The sequence below is a fragment of the Strix aluco genome, chromosome 3 (genome assembly GCF_031877795.1).
Source record: "Strix aluco isolate bStrAlu1 chromosome 3, bStrAlu1.hap1, whole genome shotgun sequence".
In the NCBI taxonomy this organism is placed as follows: Eukaryota; Metazoa; Chordata; class Aves; order Strigiformes; family Strigidae; genus Strix; species Strix aluco.
The window spans coordinates 70,318,890-70,337,909 of record NC_133933.1 but is presented as its reverse complement, the minus strand read 5'-3'; the positions used below and the strand labels follow the sequence as shown (position 1 = coordinate 70,337,909).

The 19,020-nt window shown below is 37.8% G+C and overlaps 1 protein-coding gene across 7 annotated transcripts in view; it reads right to left on the bottom strand.

Annotated features, from left to right (window-relative positions):
• Nucleotides 1-19,020, bottom strand: part of MED23 (mediator complex subunit 23) — a 42,870-nt gene that overhangs the window by 6,156 nt on the left and 17,694 nt on the right. For 4 of the 7 annotated variants that reach the window (XM_074819087.1, XM_074819088.1, XM_074819089.1 and 1 more), the window contains 15 exons: nucleotides 18,218-18,418; nucleotides 16,608-16,751; nucleotides 13,032-13,177; nucleotides 12,222-12,467; nucleotides 11,897-12,039; nucleotides 11,173-11,347; nucleotides 9,335-9,498; nucleotides 8,094-8,218; nucleotides 7,442-7,647; nucleotides 6,237-6,417; nucleotides 5,116-5,286; nucleotides 3,763-3,979; nucleotides 2,702-2,938; nucleotides 1,141-1,306; nucleotides 96-168 (listed from right to left, as the gene is read on the bottom strand). In XM_074819087.1, coding sequence (XP_074675188.1) covers nucleotides 96-168; nucleotides 1,141-1,306; nucleotides 2,702-2,938; nucleotides 3,763-3,979; nucleotides 5,116-5,286; nucleotides 6,237-6,417; nucleotides 7,442-7,647; nucleotides 8,094-8,218; nucleotides 9,335-9,498; nucleotides 11,173-11,347; nucleotides 11,897-12,039; nucleotides 12,222-12,467; nucleotides 13,032-13,177; nucleotides 16,608-16,751; nucleotides 18,218-18,418 — 2,595 coding nt within the window. The remainder of the gene's footprint in view (nucleotides 1-95; nucleotides 169-1,140; nucleotides 1,307-2,701; nucleotides 2,939-3,762; nucleotides 3,980-5,115; nucleotides 5,287-6,236; nucleotides 6,418-7,441; nucleotides 7,648-8,093; nucleotides 8,219-9,334; nucleotides 9,499-11,172; nucleotides 11,348-11,896; nucleotides 12,040-12,221; nucleotides 12,468-13,031; nucleotides 13,178-16,607; nucleotides 16,752-18,217; nucleotides 18,419-19,020) is intronic. The other 3 variants (XM_074819091.1, XM_074819092.1, XM_074819090.1) reach the window with 2 other exon arrangements.

Here is a 19,020-nt window from a genome sequence, read left to right as displayed (position 1 = left end):
ACTGCAGAAGTTTTTACAACATACTCTAGAAAGATGATAAACCTTACATGGAAGAAAAGATTATTTTTATTTTAAAATGCAACATGTTGACTCACTGGTAAGGCTGTGATAATTAGTCCAATAGCATTCATCCAAGCTGTGATATTCTCTCTTGGCACCAGGGGCTGACTAGAGACAGAGAAAACAGAAAACTGAAGCTCTGAAATTCACAACTGCAATTTGTGTTTCTGGTGCACAATAAGACAAGGTATACTTATCCAAAGAATATTCCTCAAGTTGAGAGAACTATACACATACAGGTATTTATGAAAGTCAACAGACAGTAAAAATGCCATTGTGACGTTGCTTGCAAAACTTTTTTCAGGCATGATTTTGCATTAGTAGCTTCAGAGGCTGTTTGTTATCACACTGTTCTTCCTACCGAATAGGTTTTGTTGACTTCTCCATGTGACCCAAACAGAGCCAAGAATAATACATTACTAAGCTGAATGAGGCTGAAAACCAATCACTTCAGTTTGTCATTGCTCAAAGATGACATCTAAATCACTGCAAGAATACTAGGTCCTTTCTTTCACTTAGGTTCTTTTCACAGTGGCTGAGCAAGAAACAGAACTGTGGGTCAAACATAATGCATCATGACACAAGACTAGCCTTGTCACACCACTGTTTCAAAGTACCTTTGGTTTTACATTAGCATCAGTAGGATTCAGAGTCCTGACAATGCTTCCTGCCCCTTTTTTTGTGTTCAAAGATGCTGGGCTATTAACTGATGGAATGTCCTCCACCCAGCACAGCCCAAAGGAGAGAAGACTTTTTCCAGCCTCCATGCCACTGAACCCACTGGACAAGTTCTTTGCTTGTGCAAGGTCTTCCCTCTGTCTTTTAAGGGGATCATGATGTATCAACTGTTCTGGAGGCACACACAATCCATGACAGCACAGAAATCCAACACATGATTTTTCTGCTTGATCTCTATAGCCTTTGTTTGTTCTCCAAAAATACCTTATACATAAAACTTAAAGTATTTACACTTAATTAAAAATTTATAAAACCCTAAGAAAATTAGTATCACAGACTACCTCAGCAATCTCTAATTATATATTACATATTGCAGAAAACAGTTTCAGAGAGCCAACATACCTCTTCAGTACAACATTCAGTAGTGCATTGCCCACATCCTCCCCTGAAACAGCCAGAGCCATGAGCTCAACACAGGTAACATGGAGAGCATGGGCAGCTGGGTTTGGAAACTCATTGAATCTCCAGTCACAATTCGGAAATGGACCAGGTGATTTGCCTGCCATAGGTGACAATGATTAAGGAAAACAAGCTGACCCAACAAGGCCTAATGTGAGCAGCACACTGCTTAAAATATATGTATATACTGCACATACTAAGTTGAACTGAAATGAAAGATAAGTTACTGAGAAGAAATAAAAACAACCACATTTCATAAAAAGAGGACATATGGACAAAAGTATGAATATAAGGCAATGATACTCAATCACTGAAGGACTGTGTGAATACATAAGTATATCACACACCCAAGGTCATGCAGAGTTTAAATTTCCCTAAGAGGTCAAACAAAACAACACCAACCACCTCATTCACCATCTGCTTACAAGATAAGAAGATGAAAATAACAAGAATTTTCTACTCTGCATAATCTGAAACCATTGATTTCCTTCAGTATAAGAACTTCCTGCAGACCTCTAGGGTGACAGTTTATGCAAAATGAGCACCTGCTTAGTCTCTGAAAATATTCCACTTTCCCAACCAAGACTAACTCATTTGAGCTACATATAGAAAAGATCTCCGAACACACTGTTACCATTTGCATAAAGGCAGGGGTTTATAAAAATTTTAGCTTTCTTTTCAGAGATCTAATAAACTTCTTTCAAGCTACACATAAAAGAAAGGCAAGTTCAGAAAGAGGAGTGAAGGAACACACATAACACATAACATCCAGAAATTTGGTCAACTCCTGTAAAGCTGACCCAGAAAGAAGACAATGTTCAGGGAGATTCCACTATCGCTATTCTCTAGAACATAGCTGCATGGGTTCGCCAGCTATTTCCACAGAAATTTAAGTCATTTGTAGCCATAATTGTAAAAACTAATAAAAGGCAGCAATTAAGAAAATACAGGTTTGTGTTAAAAACATAACTTTTTTAGTCTTTCCCTCCTAAAAAACAGATTCTCAGCAGCTGCTAACAGCACATGCACCGATCTTCAACTAGACACAGCTAGGTATGTAACATCTTAAATGTGGCACTGCTTACAACATTTTACTTTTTCTAATGCCATTACTAAGAATAATCTCATTTTTTACTTTTTTTAAAATACTCATGCTTTGTATCAAGCTGATTTTATGTGGCCATTAGAATTCAATTCGGAATGCATAAACATCAGTATTTCTATTTATAAGTGATGCATTAAACAGTGGAATATTTATATATTTGTACTGTACTTTGTTTTCACTGTATCTTTCAAGATGTTTTTACTAGGGCAGCTCAGTCCCTGTGTAGAATAGTAAAAAAAGTACACTGAAGTAAACTAGTATGAATTTAGACTAATATATGCTGCTAAATAAAGACTGCAAGCTTTATTTCGTGTCTGAATAGATGGAAATTGAACTTTATATTTCGATGAAACAAAGCTATAAAACATTGGCACAGCTTAATGCAAGCTTTAAGGATATTGTCTACTAGTCTTCCAATGAGTTTGCAATAGTAAGTGTCATCAGGAATCCATGGATTGTCTTCTCGGGGATTCATAGCACATTTGAGATAAGTATCACTTAAACACCAGCCCAACGGGCGATTATCTTTGAGAGAGCCAATTATGGCATGAACAAGTTTTCTCTTGAGGTTTGTGCGCTCTCTGAGATGCCTCTCATAATAGTGAAGAGTGTTGTACAGGTAAGTCACTGGACGGTCTGCCAAGAAGAAAAGGAAAACAACAAAACACAGAAATAACTTCTAGCATCACTATTATGTTTATGGTGGCAAACATAAAATTAAAATCAAGAGCTCTGCAAGACTAAGTTGTATGTATTTAAAAACAGCACATATAGAATTGATTCATGTTCTTTATTTCACTACACTGTAACACTGATTTCCCTTTGTCTTGTACGTATACTTTATGTGTTTGTAGAAGGGTAGAAGTTGAGCAAAGAAAGTATGTATTAGCAACAGTTCATATCTTAATGATAGTACTAATATACTTTTGAGTAAACCATCTAAATCATCTCTTCGTATAAAAGGCATTAAATAGGAAGAATCCAGGTATGGTCACAGTAAAGAAATAATATTGTAAAATGTCTGGGCATAACATGGCAATGACATCTATACAAAAGCTTATTACAAAAGTGCAGTTATTAAAGTGTGAAAAAAATCAAGTTAAAATATTTGAATTTTAAACAAGGATAGATGGAAGAACTGGTTTTTAGCTGTTTCAGTCGTGGTAACAGAAAGTTTGTTAGGACACAGGTCCAAGTACTTACTACTAGAAGGGAGTGAAAGGGAAAGATGTGAAGGAAGCATGAATAGCAAGCTACCTGAATGAAAGTGAGTTCATTGTTTGTAGGCTGAAATTCACTAAATAGGAATTGTATTTCTCTGTGAAAATGTACACAGCGCTTACAGAATAGGAAATGATTAAACACTGCTGTGCTAATAGATGAAAATTATGAATGAAGGAGATGAACGAGAATAGAATGATCGTAACAGGAATAAAAGTCTGTATTCACAGATAACCTACCATGGAATTTGTATAAACCTCCCAGATGATCCAATAAAGTTTCTAGTGATTTGGACACTGGAAGCAGTTCCAGAAATCTATGGATTACAATGTCAAACACTGGCAGAAAGCGCAGGCATACATTTCCAAAATAAATTGGCAGGTACTGGGGCTGGATCTGAACTGGGGGATTGACTTGCTCTGCCAAGCCTTCAAAATACAGCTTTTCCGGATATTTCTGGAGAGAAAGAAATCCAACAAAATCAAAAGTTCTTTCCTTAAAAGCAGTGCATTAAACACTCAGCATCTATATCGCTTTAAAAAGACGCTTCATAACCCTCATTATCACACATGAATGCAGTGAGATGATTTCACCATAAAGCTTACTAAAGAAAATTAATCTCTGAGTGAAATTATTTAGTTATTATGACTGGTAGATAACAACTTCTTCAGAAAAAACAAAACAAAACAAAGTTTGCTCAAAGTGGGCATAAGAGAGCATTAAGCATCCCAAGGCAAAGCTGAAAGCAGCCAGCACTTATGTGTCCCTTTGTCAAGTATTTTAAGAGAAAACCTAGGGGAAATCAGCACTACTGAAAATTTCTGCATCATATACTGAATCAGACCACTAGAAATAATATGCATGTAATAACTCCCTGGGAAAGAACTGGAGTGTACTCAAACACCAGATGAGTACAGCTGAAAGCTGAGCTTAGTGTTTTACTTGTAACTGAAACTGCTATATGCCAGATTGGGTCTAGTAACTGTGCAGCCACATCAGAGCACTTTCCAGGCTAATATAATTTGCTTCCCTGCTACCCTTACATTTTTAGGCACTGTTAAGACACTGCTGAGTTATCTTTTGACAGAACACTCCATTGGTACATCCTCTTCCAGCCAGCAGAAGCCACTATGTTTACAGCAGCATTAAAATCTCAGCAATCCCCTTCTCTAACATATCAGGGTATCATGTGCTTGCCACACAGGAGATGGAAGAAGTTTTAATAATTAGGAGAAAATGTAGGTTTAACTATTGTTATAGTCACAAAACACCACAGGAAATACCTTATCCCTGATGCATAAAAACTCTTGTTCTAAATGAATTTCAGTAAAACCGAGATTTTTAAATTATTGTATTTACATGAGTAAGAATGAATCTCCAACCAACTCTTCAGCTGCTTCTACCTTTGAATATCACTGCAATATAAAAGTGATTTTTTTTTTTTTTAAATACTAGCCCAAATAAATTACTACTTACTAATTAACTCCAAAAATTGACATAGCTGTCCTGTCATTTACAGGAAAAAAGATTCTTTGGCTGATCTCAACTCCACAGAAAGTATGACAACAAAAGAATTTTGTTAGCTTTGATACCTTGTGATAACTCATATGCTTAGTATGCCAGTCATTCTGCAGCCAGTGCTCCGGAGAATTCTCCTTCACAAAATCACTCACTCTGTTTCTGAAATCGTTAGGCTTCAGTAAGAGTAACTGAATTATAAAGTAACAGACTTGAGCTTCATTTCCTTCATGACTACGCATCGCCTTAAACAAAAAAGGATCAGAAAATATGGAATTACAGCTGACGCTGCTGTCTGCTTTATAATCCCTAAACATTGGCTATCACCTTAGGTATATCTGCACACAAATTCACACTGGTGAATGGTCTCTCCACTGTACTTTTCAAGTGAAGACACAGAACAGAGGGAGGTTCAATCACGTCCTGTGAAAACTACCCATCACATTTTTTATTCCATAGGCAGAAAGTCTTACAAACTCCCCAGTGACAGCACATTCTCCAAGAATTCTAGCTCTCTTTCTGCTGTCAGTTCTCTTCTTGAAAATAACCAATTAATGATAATGAAGTTAAGATTGCTTCAAACTTCTGGCCACTCTGACATGTTTAGACCTCAGTTTGAAAACCAAACTAAAATTCAAACAATCAACTTTACATTAAGACGACATTTTAAAATGTAAGTAGAGAATAATTACTGAAGGAAAATTTAATTCTCACTAGGTAAGTTCTGCTTTATTTTGTAGGATAACCTGGAAAGACGGAGAATGCCATTTCTCTCCTTTTCTGATGAAACAGGCTGAATTCCAAGCAAAGATAGCATACTCTAATGGGTACAAAATTTTCCATTTGTTTCTGAATCACAGCATGCCATACCCCTTCTACCTTTTCAGGCTGCAGAAATAATTGCATAGGTCTGACCTCAGAGACTCAAAGCACTAATAACAACATTTAATAATACCACTTCAATGGTTGCTATTAAATAACCAAGAAAAGCTTCCCCTGAAGATTCAGAGAACAGTAATACTTTGAGTTTTATGTTGCTTACAGAAGTAATCTATTATTTTACTTGATTACTGGGTTAGCAAATAGTCACTATTTAAAACCAATGCATTTTTAAAAAGATTGCTCCTACAAAACTGACGCAGAAAGCAGACTCTGTGTGAAGAACTAGCATCTTATCTTCTAAGTCAGTACTTACCAAACACAGTATCAACCTGTCCAGTGTTACAATGTTGTATTTCCACACCATGTCATTGAGAATCTCAATACATTTATTGAGCTGCTGGCCTCCTGCAGAGGTAGAGAATTCATACACCAAGAAATCTGCAAATGTCCTGACATGTGCCACCAGAGCTCTGGCCCCAATTCTTTCTAACACTCTACCAGGGAAGAAGAAAAAAAACAACACACAAGCAAACAAACAAACAAAAAAACACCAAAAAAAAAACAAAAAAACAAAAAAACAAAAAACTTCTGTTACAAGAATGCTTACACAGATTTAAAAAGCAACAATTATTACTGTTCTCAATACATTTTTGACAGGTCTGTTTTATAAGAGTTAGTGGGTTTTAATACAATTGTCTTAAAAAAAAACAAAACAAAAAACCTCCCTTTATTAAGTGAACTGAAAAGAACCCCAAACCAAAGCAAAAAAACCCTTAAAGCAACAGAATTCCAAAGCCTGGATACTAATCAGAAGAAATATTTCAGGTTCACCAATTCTTATGTATAGTATTCTGTCCAGAACCCATGCTTTAGTTATGCATTTTTAGTTATACATCTCTTAGGACAATCTTCTACAACTCAACGCTAGCTTTCCTGCAGTATGCATTTTAATATAACCATAGCATTAGAATACTGGTATGTCCCCACTGCACAGAAGAATAACACATGCTATCATAAATATTGTTTCAACAGACCTAAAACAAGGACTGAAGAGAAAGAATCTATTTTTCAGGGCTGAAGCTGATGCTGTTCTTAGCAGTAACAAGTAAAAAAATTGTAGGATTACTACTTCTATAATAATTTTCACCTTGATCCAACATTTGTTTCTTTAAAAAAAATATTTGACCTTTATCCATGTATAAAGGCTAGGTAAATAAATGCTTTATATTTTCAGTTTACTATTTCAGATTGCCTGAAACACTGCCATTACAAGTAAACTGCTTAATTCAAACACCTCATATCCTTGTCTCTTTCCAGGAAGAATATGCATTGCAGACCACTGTGTGGTGTAATCAGTCTCAGTATTATGATACGCTTGCTAACACCTTGCTCCGTTCCTTTTTTCCATGTTCTCAATTAATGAAAAAAGTACAATCAAGCTGTTAATGCACAAGGCCTGTCCTCAGCACTGAGAATGTTGCTGTAATAACTTTGAAATAGCACATCTTTTAACTTCACCTGTAACCAATTTGATTAATGTGATCAGTATCTAACAACATCTTCCATAGGAGACAAAGGAAAAGTGGGGGTGAACGTTGCGTAGAAAAGTGTGTGATAATCTCATTCTCATTTGTCATAGACTTCCACTTGCGGTATTCTTCTTCCACATTCTTCTTCAAGTTAAAACGACTTTCTTGAGGTACGTTATTCTGCTTGAAGAATACCTGAAATAAAGTAGGCTTTGTTGTGACTCAGAGCCTAGAATAAAACACCTGAACAGGCAAACTTTTGCCTGACTTACCACCTTATGAGTTCGCTTCACCGTGACACCACAGTGACTGTTTTATCACTAACAAAGCTACAGGACAAATCACCACAAGAAAAAAGGCTTCTCCCAATTATTTTTTTTTATTTTTTAATTTCTAAAAGATCTGATTTACCTTCCACTGGAAGTACAAGTTGGCCAAACTTGGTCTTAGAATACTTCAGGATAAGCTAATTTTCTGAAGAAATGGCAATGTTAAAATCATGCTGCATTCTTTAGGGACTTAAGATGAATGTAGTCTGGACAGGAGAAGAATCTCACCAACTAGCAAAAGGCACAGGATCTTGTTAAGAGAGTAAATTCTTTGTATTTCCAATTATAAAATCATCAGGTTGAAACTATTACCTGCAGAGGAGCTGGAAAACAGCTTAGTGTATGTGATGCCCAGTTATGTGGAGTAAAACTCATGATAGTCTGCAATATATCCTTGCACCAAGTTCCCTGAATTGAATCAGAGCCTGTGAAAAAGTCTAGAAAATGGATTGATGATATTAGAATTTCAGACAAAAAACCATTTCTTACTGGTGTTCATTTTGTAGTCACATGCATCAACGCTTTGCTAGTTCAACTGGGTTTCCTTTTTGCCCAACTTCTCCCATCCCCTTTATTTGAATCTTATTTACTCTATAGAACAAGCTGGATGTTATATTCTTTACGCTATTAACAATAACAAAATTATTTTTAGATTTTGAGCTAGAAATAAAGCAATCATGATTTTAATATTTTATATTTAATTTCTTGTAATGACAGTAAGACAAGCTTTTGCTGATTAACTGATTAGACTTAAAAAAAATCATGAAGATAATGATGATGAAATTGCCAGATTCCATTTTATATTGCTTTAAAAAGGCTGCTCAGCAGTACCTTTCCCAATTAAGCTGTAGAAAAAAACCACAAGCCTCATCCCCCCAACCCCAGTGTTGATTTAACATTAAAGGTTGAGCAAAGGTTAAAAAATAAAAAACCTAACACAAAGAAGTGCTTTCCCTTTCAAACTACCTCCACCAGTTTTTGTGAAATCAGTTGTTGTAACTCTCCAGCAAGTCTCCAGACTAGAACCATAAAAACGGATAGAGAAAACATCCCCCTCAAAGCTAACAAAGACCTGACCCATGTCATTGCACATTGTTAAAACATTAAAATACACAATAAAAGCTTCTCCCTCTCCCTTCCCCAAGAAAGCAAACCCAAACCACACACCACTTGTTCTTAAAGGTAAGCTGTAAAGGGAGTGGCTTTCACATGAGGAACATACTTGCTGTGAACATCCCATGTTTTTTTTAAATGGCATGTAAGAGTAATCAGTCCAAACATTCAAATTTAAAATAATGAAACTGAAAATAAAACAGTAAAAAAACCTAGTCACACTGTATCTCTGTATAAAACCAAACTTTTAAACAATGTACTGCTTTAATAATAGTCTTTTGCCTAAGAACAAGTAGTTGGAAATTAAAATTATACTTTTTTTCAAAACCAGAAGTGTCTTAGGACTGGGTCATTTCCAGGATATTCTATTAAACAGTATTTTACAGAAATGACTTGATTACAGCTTTCACTTACACGTTATCTCACAGTACAGCTATTACCTGTCACATGTGTTGCCCTTGCTAGAGTTAAGATCAAAGCCCTGTTGAGCTCTTCTGACTCTGCCGAAAGAACTGTTTTGGGATCACTGAGGAATCGTGTAAATTGTGGTTGGACTTCTGAGCTGCCCAAAGCTGTGATTAGCCTTAGAGCAGTACTCTCAACACTAAAAGAGGGAAACAGTCCAGTTAGCAAATAGTGCTTATACTACTGCTTCTAAGATTCAAAAAATACCTATTTTTCTACTTCAAATAATACAAAAACATTTGTTTTGAAAGTGACGTTCTTAATATTTTGGAAAAGTTTGTTTTTTCCACTGTTTAATAAACTTGTTATCAACTATTTAAATACTGTATTTTCAAGTAAAGCTCTCAAAAGTTGATTTAGTGAAAATTCCAGATGCAGAGCCCCTGAAAAAGCACCTCTAGTCTCTCCAATTTAGAGCCCCCCCTTTTGTTATCTTTTAAACATCTTTGTCTAAACAAGGATACATGGATAAATAAATATATTCAAAAAAAGAATAAAACACCTATGAATAATGCATGGGAAGTTTCAAAGCCAATCATCACCTTTAAGCAGACAGAACTAAATTGTCCTTATTAAAGAAATGAGGAAGTACTGCTTTTGATTTGCACTTTATACGCACTTTATTTTCCCGTGCTCTCGTTCAAAGTGCTTTTCACACCAGATAGGTTGAAGTAATTGAAAAGACTTTTATAACACTATGTCTTTGAAATGCCAAAGCCATAGGTTAGTTTACTCCAGTCTAGTTGCACGCAATGCTTACCGAGTGACTTTTAACATCCGTATTTCACAGACTAAGATGACAAAACAAGGTTTCGGTGAATAAAAAGAGCAAGACCTTGAATTTAAGAAGAAACTTGACTTCACATGTTCTCTTTACTCTTGATAAAGGATAAGCAACTGAGCAATTTGAATTTGGACTAAGAAATTACTTTGTAATTAGACTTCCTTAATAAGAACTGATAATAACAAGGTTGCTCTGTCTCACTCACATACCCCCACAAGAAGTATTCTACTCTTAAGAGTGAATGGACATTCTTTTCCCCAACTATTCTACAGCAAACCCCAGATTCTACATACTGATTCTCATACCCTTCAACTTTTTTAAACAGCAAGTTAAACTCAAAGCTTTTCCCTGCACATCAACTGTAGAGCTTCTTTAACCACCTTTTCCATCTTTCTTGTATCCAAATTTGCTGTTGTTTTATGTGTGGCTTACGCTGATATAATACACGTGCCATACAATAGAAGTGACACTTTCTTCTCCACTCTCAGGTTCACATAGAGCCACCATAGCTTTGTGCCAACTCCTTTACAGTTGCAGAGTGAATCAGATTATTTCCCTGATCTGACTGAAAATTAACTTCACTAAAGAACTAAGTGGAACCAACTTAACTCTTGTAATGGAATGAAACATCCTCTACAGGAGTAAGCAAGTGCAGTCCCACCGGCAGACGAGCCAGTCACTGTAACTACAAGTAGCAGGCATTGCCCTTTATCTCCAGTGCAAGGAGCTCAGCAGTTGTCCAACACTCCCTGACACAACAGTTCTGTTGCGCATTCCTGTGTTTCGACCTGTGACCCTGCTGCCATGTCTGCGCAACAGGCTGCCGCACGCAACTCTGCAGAATACTACAACTGACGTTTAACTGTATTTCTGAAACGTGACCTGCTGAGATACCACAAAACAATTTAGCCACAGAACTAAGACTGGGAAGCACTTATGTCCCATTTAAAACATAGTTCTCACACAGCTTTCTACACATGATGAAGAAGGAATCTGCGACTGTGGTTAAACACGGTAACCATCACTTACCACAGATGAAGCTGGTTCTGATTAGTCTGCGGCACAGCAGCCAAGGAATGAAGATGGCTGAGCAGCTGGACTCTGTAATGAGGCTGGATGTGATGCATCCGATAGCTAAACATTTCTAGCAGAGTGTGCAGAATTCCCCATGCGTGAGATTTGAACACTGTTGGCAGGAGCTGACCTTGTGAAAAAGAGTTTGTAAAGTAAGTTTTCCAAGTGATTACACTTTAAAATACAACTACAGAATACATTGTGGATAGACAGTTATATTTAGCTTCAAGTCAGATACTTGATTTGAAAATTGTATTACCTCCAAAGACTGCGTGTGCAAGCGCTGTCTAAAGAGGCTGTAAATGTGTAGAGCTCAATAATCTTTTGAATGAATGTATACAACAGACATGCAAATTATTTTAACGACTGCAATTAAATATCATGTGCGTCTAAGTAACTTTGCTTACGATTTTCCATTAAGCATATTTTTGCACAACGCAGCGTAACTAGGAAGGTCCTGACCATACAAGTGATGGCATAAAGGGACAGCAGCACACCCATCTGAAATTTACTGCAGCAGTAGGATAACTACTATAATTTCTTTTATATTAAAATAATTTATACATGTATTCAACATGCTGCATCATCAGATTTTCATTTTTACTACAGTCTCTAGTTGCATTAAAAGAAAATGCTACTGAACAAAAGGAAAAGGAAAAAAAAAGGGTTTTTTTCTTACTGATAAAGCCTTTGATGCCCAAGGACTCTATTTCCATATAAACCAACAGGCGACTATAGGTTTCCACAAGAGCAGGAGCCAAGGCCACACTAGATTTTGCGTGAGCCAACTTAATTACCCTTGTAGCTATGCTATGAATCAGACTGAGGAAAGAAAGAAAGCATTTTTCAGTCAAAAAGAAGGACTTGAAAGTTAAGAAATTTATTAAGTAAATCAACAGGTCTATACCTGACATGTCCAGACACAGGAAAGCTTTCCTGATGATAATTAGTTACACACAGATTTACAAGTTTAAAATTTAAAAAAAGCTAGCTGCATACCGTACCTCATTTTGGCATGAACTGTAAGTGAGTCCAAGAGATTCATTGGCAACGGGGTAATAGACCCTGATGCCATGCAGTTAGTCCCTGGAAGAGGTATCCTCATGCTGCCATTTCCATAAATAGTTTCTACTAGTACACCCATTGGCAAAGTGAAACACTCTGAATTCGTTGAATAAGCATTGCACAACAAGGCAATCTTGTAGTCATTCATCTGTAAGTTTTTATTTCTTAAACTCTGTTGCAAAAACCTGTGTGCCGAAGAGATTAAACATTAAATACACATGTGTTCTGGGATGGGATTACAGTCACAATAATCCCAGTCAAAAATCTATTGTAAAATAGTAGAAAAAAATAAAGTATTTATTGTGTCACAACAAAATGACTACATCTTATGCCACAGTTTTGCTGTGTTATGATGTTCCTGCATCAGAGAAACACCTCAGGAGAAAAATACACTTCAAAACTACCTTTCCGGACAAAACTTAACCCAATGTACTGCTTATCCACACTTTCCAAACCACAGCATAATTAAAAAAAAAAAAAGTCAATTTGCTTTCAGATTCTCCATCAGTAAAAAAGATATATTCATCTAAGAAGCAATATATTATTTCCATTAGCTGTATGATAACAACATTTCACTTTTTATGAAATATTTTGACTTTGAGCTCTTTCTTTTAGAATGACTTTGAGCTCATTCCTTTGATAAACCTTATACAGCATCCCATCACACAATACATTTTGAATACAGACTTGGAGCTTTCTATTCCATTATGTCCAGAGACAAATCAAAACATAAAACCCCCAAAACTCACTCATGGTGATGTTTAAGAGAATGAGGAATGGGAATCTGTAACTTGGAGTTGTCACTATGGGCCTTCCGATTCAGATGAATCCAAATACAGGTCATTGCAAAAGCATGAGTTGACTGGGGTTTGTTAATATCAGGTACAGGAATACACTAAAGAAAGAACATATGAATGTGACATATTGCATGCATTAATGTACAGAAAACAACTTAGACAGCATTCACAAGGTTGTTTTTCTTTTTCTGACTTGCAATACGATAAGCGACATTTTTAAAGAACAGATTCTACCCTCATGTGTGTATGCAATTTTAAATCAAGAGCTCTGGAAGAGACCTGGACCTCAGTAACTATTCTGAAAAAAAGCCAAACCAGTTTTAAGACCTCAGCAAATGGACGTTCATACTTAAGAGTATACAAATTCAAGACATATATAGTTACAAAGCATAGACTTTGACTCTCAGCCTCACAGTTACACATTATTCAGAAATCAATTATGGTACATGCTTCCATAGTAGGTACTCAGCGATTCACCAATATTTTCTGAAATATCTAACTTGTCTAGCATCACCATTATGCTTAAAGATTAATACACTTCCTATGAAAAGGAAGAGATACATCCCAAAATTCAAAACGTTTTGGCTACAGACTCAGGTATATTACTGCCATTGGAAAAGGCACTCTGGCTCTCTCCTTTTGCCAACATCTGCATTTCTTTCCCTTTGGTACAGTTACTACTGCATAAGCACCACTGATAGTACAAATGAGACAGCAGCACTGCATAATCAAGGGAATAGCAGGACAGATCCTCTTAAGAGCAACAGCCATACATAACATTTAAACTGCTTGTGAAAGGTAAGACTGCCAGGAGGCCTGCATGGATGAACAAGGTGCTCCTGGACAAGCTCAAACATAAAAAAGGAAGCCTGCAGAGGGTGGAAGCAGGGACAGGTAGCCTGGGAGGAATACAAAGAAACTGTCCGAGTAGCCAGGGATCAGGTTAGGAAGGCCAAAGCCCTGACAGAACTAAATCTGGTCAGGGATGTCAAGGGCAACAAGAAAAGCTTTTACAGGTATGTCAGTGATAAAAGGAAGACTAGGGAAAATATGAGACCCTCTTCATAAGGAAAAGGGAGGCTTGGTCACCCAGGATATGGAGAAGGCTGAGGTACTCAATGACTTCTTTGCCTAAGACTTCACCGTCAAGCGCTCCAGCCACACTGCCCAAGCTGCAGAAGGCAAAGGTGGGGACTGGGGAGAATGAAGAACCATCCACTGTAGAAGAAGATCAGGTTTGAAAACATCTAAGGAACCTGGAGGTGTACAAGTCCATGAGACCTGATGATATGCATTCGAGGGTCCTGAGGGAACTGGTGGATGAAGTGGCTAAGCCACCATCCATCATATTTGGAAGTCGTGGCAGTCCAGTGAAGTTCCCCCTGACTGGAAAAGGGGAAACAATAACCCCCATTTTTAAAAAGGGAAATAAAGAAGACCCATGGAACTACAGGCCAGTCAGTCTCACCTCTGTGCCCAGCAAGATCATGGAGCGGATCCTCCTGGAGAATATGCTAGGGGACATGGAAAATAAGGAGGTGATTGGTGACAGCCAACATGGCTTCACTAAGGGCAAATCATGCCTGACAAACTTGTTCAATGATGAGATTACAGCGCTGGTGGGTAAGGGAAGAGAACTGATGTCATCTACCTGGACTTGTGCAAAGCTTTTGACAATGTCCCACATGACATCCTTGTCCATAAACTGGAGAGATATGGATTTGATGATGGCTGGATGGTCACACTCAAGACTTGCTCAAAGTCCAAGTGAAGAGCAGTGACAAGTGCCATTCCTCAGGGGTAGGTATTGGAACCAGTGCTATTTAACAGCTCTGCTGGCAACATGGAAAGTGGGATTGAGTGCACCCTCAGCAAGTTTGCCAATGACACCAAGCTGTGTGGTGCGGTTGACACACTGGAGGGAAGGCATGTGCCATCCAGAGGGACCTGGACAGGTTTGAGAGGTGGGCCCATGCAAGGTCCTGCACATGGGTCGGGGCAATATCACGCATAAATACACGCTGAGTGAAGAGTGGATTGAGAGCAGCCCTGAGGAGAAGGACTTGGGGGTATTAGTGGATGGAAAATTCAGTATGAGCCAGCAATGTGTGCTTGCAGCACAGAAAGCCAACTGTATCCTGGGCTGCATCAAGAGAGGTGTGACCAGCAGGTCAAGGGAGGTGATTCTCCCCCTCTACTCCACTCTCGTGAGACCCCACCTGGAGTACTGTGTCCAGCTCTGGGGCCCTCAACATAAGAAGGACATGGAGCTGCTCAAGGGGGTCCAGAGGAGGCCATGAAGATGATCAGGGGGCTGGAGCACCTCCCTTATGAGGACAGGCTGAGAGAGTTGGGTTGTTCACCTGGAGAAGAGAAGGCTCCAGGGAGACCTTATAGCAGCCTTCCAGTACTTAAGGGGGCTACAGAAAAGATGGGGACGGACTCTTTAACAGGGAGTGTAGGGATAGGATGAAGAGTAACGGTTTTAAACTGAAAGAGGGTAGATTTTGATTAGATGTAAGGAAGAAATTCTTTACTGTGAGTGTGGTGAGACACTGGAACAGGTTGCCCAGAGAAGTTATGGCTGCCCCCTCCCTGGAAGTGTTCAAGGACAGGTTGGATGGTGCTTTGAGCAACCTGGTCTAGTGAAGGGTGTCCCTGCCCATGAAACTAGATGACCTTTAAGGTCTCTTCCAACCCAAACCATTCTATGATTCTATGAAATTGAAGCCTCAGAAATGATGTAGTCCCACAAACACTTTAAACAAGTGTAACTCAGAGCCCATCACTACAGTTAAAATAATCCCGTCAGCTTTCCCATATTTTGTGCTGACAAAAGCAATTGCAAGTTCATGAAATGAATTGTACTGCAGAATTTCTATGGGTCCAAACTAAATTAAGAGGGGGAAAAATTGCTACGTATCAGTTTGGCAAACCACACATTTGTGTTAATGTATCTACTGACCCAAAGTAGAGTGCCCTATGATAAGAGAAAGCAATCAGGACTTCATGCTGACAGTGCTGTCATGACGGAGGTTTAAGAACTTCCCCTAACTTCCCCTTCCTCAGGAACGTTTATTCTAGAGGATTTGATTTGCTATGGCAGAATGAACATTAAGTAACCATTAATATAAAACAAATTTAAAGTGTCTTGTTCAGTTCTTTGCACCTCAAAGTGTCTCTCAAAGTATCATTCTGTTACAGCCCAGATGTAACAATAAAATTCCATATTATTCCTTAATAGTATCCTCAGTGCTTTAACAAACTCCTCAAAACCTTAGTCAAATCAAAGTCAAAGAAGAGAGGAGTTAACAGAAGGTTTTTTTCCCCCCTAAAAACACTGCACAAACATGGTTACTGAAGAAACATAGTTAGGAAATCCTGAAAATTTTCATTTCATTATGAAACATCTCTCTCCAACTATGCAGCACACTGCTGTAACAGTGACTCAAGAATGATTGTAATATTGACATATAAAGGTCTTAAGTTGAATTAAAAATAAAACTTAATTTCAGAGAAAAGACTTACTTCTTTCTCAGGATACAGCAGGTCAAAAAGCTTCATAACTGGGAGGAAGTCAGCCAGTGCATTCTTCTGGATGCTGCCGGAGATGAACTGGAGTAGCACCCACATGAGATGGTCTCTTCCTTTAATGAGACCACGGCCTGCCAACTGTCAAAAACACTCAGTAACAGACAAATACTATATGCAGAAGAAAAATCACTGCAAAGATTCCTATAAAAGTAGAAGGGCAGACTAAAACAGTTCCAGCAGAGATTACTGGGAATTTCATAGGAGGACTTAGGCAGAAATGCACGTCATGTTTTCAGAAAGATGGCAAACAGGTACAGTAGTTGTTACACAGAAGCAGACTCTCAGAGGACCACAACAATGTAAGATTTAAAACACATTTAGCTCTTGAGGATCACTGTTTTGAAAAATTAGCAACTCTTAAATATTAGACTTAAACTGTCACCTTGTAAACCTGTAGCCAAGTACAAGTATTGCCACTGCTAGCAGCAGGCCATAGGTTTTATATTTACTCTACCTATAAAGAAAGTCTCTGAACCAGAACAACTTGGGCTCGCTTCATCTGGACTCATGACGATTTATTTTTTTGTTATTTAAATTCTTTATCCATAACAGCAATTCTCTAATAACCAGTACTCTAGTCTTAACCTCTACTCTTATCTGGCTTGCTTTAGTTTTCGATTAGATTTATGCAATTGCGTTGTATAGTGCCTATTGTCTCAAAGGTTCATTAACAGTAATTAAAGGAATGCAACCCTGGTAAAACCAATTTGACGATACCAAAGAGAGCAGAGATCTAGAATCCATCACAAGTAAAACATAACATATGTAGTAAATTTTGATGTAACATGAAACTGTGGACAAATGAAGATGGAGCAATGTGTAGTGCATGTGAGAAACTGTATCTAAACAGCCACAAGATAACCCTACAGTGAGGAAAAAGAACACTCCTTTCTTACCATCAACTCCATATTTCTCTCAGCAAAGAGCTCAGGATGTTGCTGACTTACTGTAACCCTTCCTTTCCTTTCTTATGGAGGATTAGCACCACCACCCTTAGAATTCAGAGAGGTGTTGAGCACCAGAGAAAAGGGTAAATACTAGAAAGCATATCAGTTTTAACAGAATTATTATTAGGAAGTAATAATTACTTTGGACTGTGATTGCCAATGTCACTGTAATTGGACAAAAGATCTTTGATTAGATTGCTTTGATTAGACAAACAAACTGTAAGTTCGTGCATCCATTTACATGGCATGTTTCTTTAGCTCACAAACTGAACCGGGCATTCACTCTGAGGCTTGGTTGTAAATTGGATGCAACAACACAGTACTCAGATGTTCTGAATTATGCCAGTTTATCTCCTTATTCTAGTTACTAGCACATTTTGAATCCAAATATAATGTAACATCCTGTAACTGAATACTCTAGAAACAGACCTAGCTCACAGCAACGTAACTTGAGAACTTGACTTACTTCCACAGAGCACAATAATCAAAAATTTACACATAAGGTACTTCTTGAAGGGGTGAGTGACCTTTTATTTCTTAAACTTGTTTTGTTTTTAAAATTTCTCTTACCGCGTGGGAGCGATACAAACAATTTACCTTTTGATGGAGTGACAGGACCATATGAGGAAAACTTGCAAACTGAAAGAGCACAAAGAAAATGAGCTGGCTGGAGAGATGCTGCCACAGAAGCTGACTGGTTCCACCATCATCAAACTTCTCTTCAGTCTCAGACCGTTCCATGGCATACACCACAAGATCCACCAGCTGGTCCTCCAGCACAGGGCAGCGCTGCTTGTGCTGTAAGGCAGAGATCAGATACAGTATTCCAAAAGCCTTGCCATTAACTTCAGAACTTGTACAGTTGCAGTTACAGTACAGTATTTTGACAGAAGGCTGGGAAGCATGAAATGAAGTCTGAACTTAAGTTAAGGATAAGCCAGTGTATTAAAGCTGCACTATGTTACAGGTCCCAATGACTTTTACTTTTTATCACACGTTACCTAATTCCCTACTCGGTTCCAAAACACAATCAATGCACAAATAACACCTGGGGGTTTTGTTTGTGTTTTTTAATAAATTCATGCAGAATGTTATTTCTCTGATCTTGCATTCATGGAAAACAAAGTCCATTCTTTTAATACACTGGTGGGGGTTCTTTTGTTTGTTTTGAGGGGTTTTGTTGGTGGTGGTTTTTTTCCCTTCTTTTCTCATTTAAGTACATTTCAAAAGTGCGAATCATCATAAAGAAAAAGATATATCAACTATACCACCAAACCCAGAGGAAACATCTCAATACACAATATAGGTGTTTAATGACTATTCTCTTTTTCACTCTCATTTTGGGCTCACCTACAACCTACAACTAGCAGCGGAATTAACACATGGTTAATATCCCTACG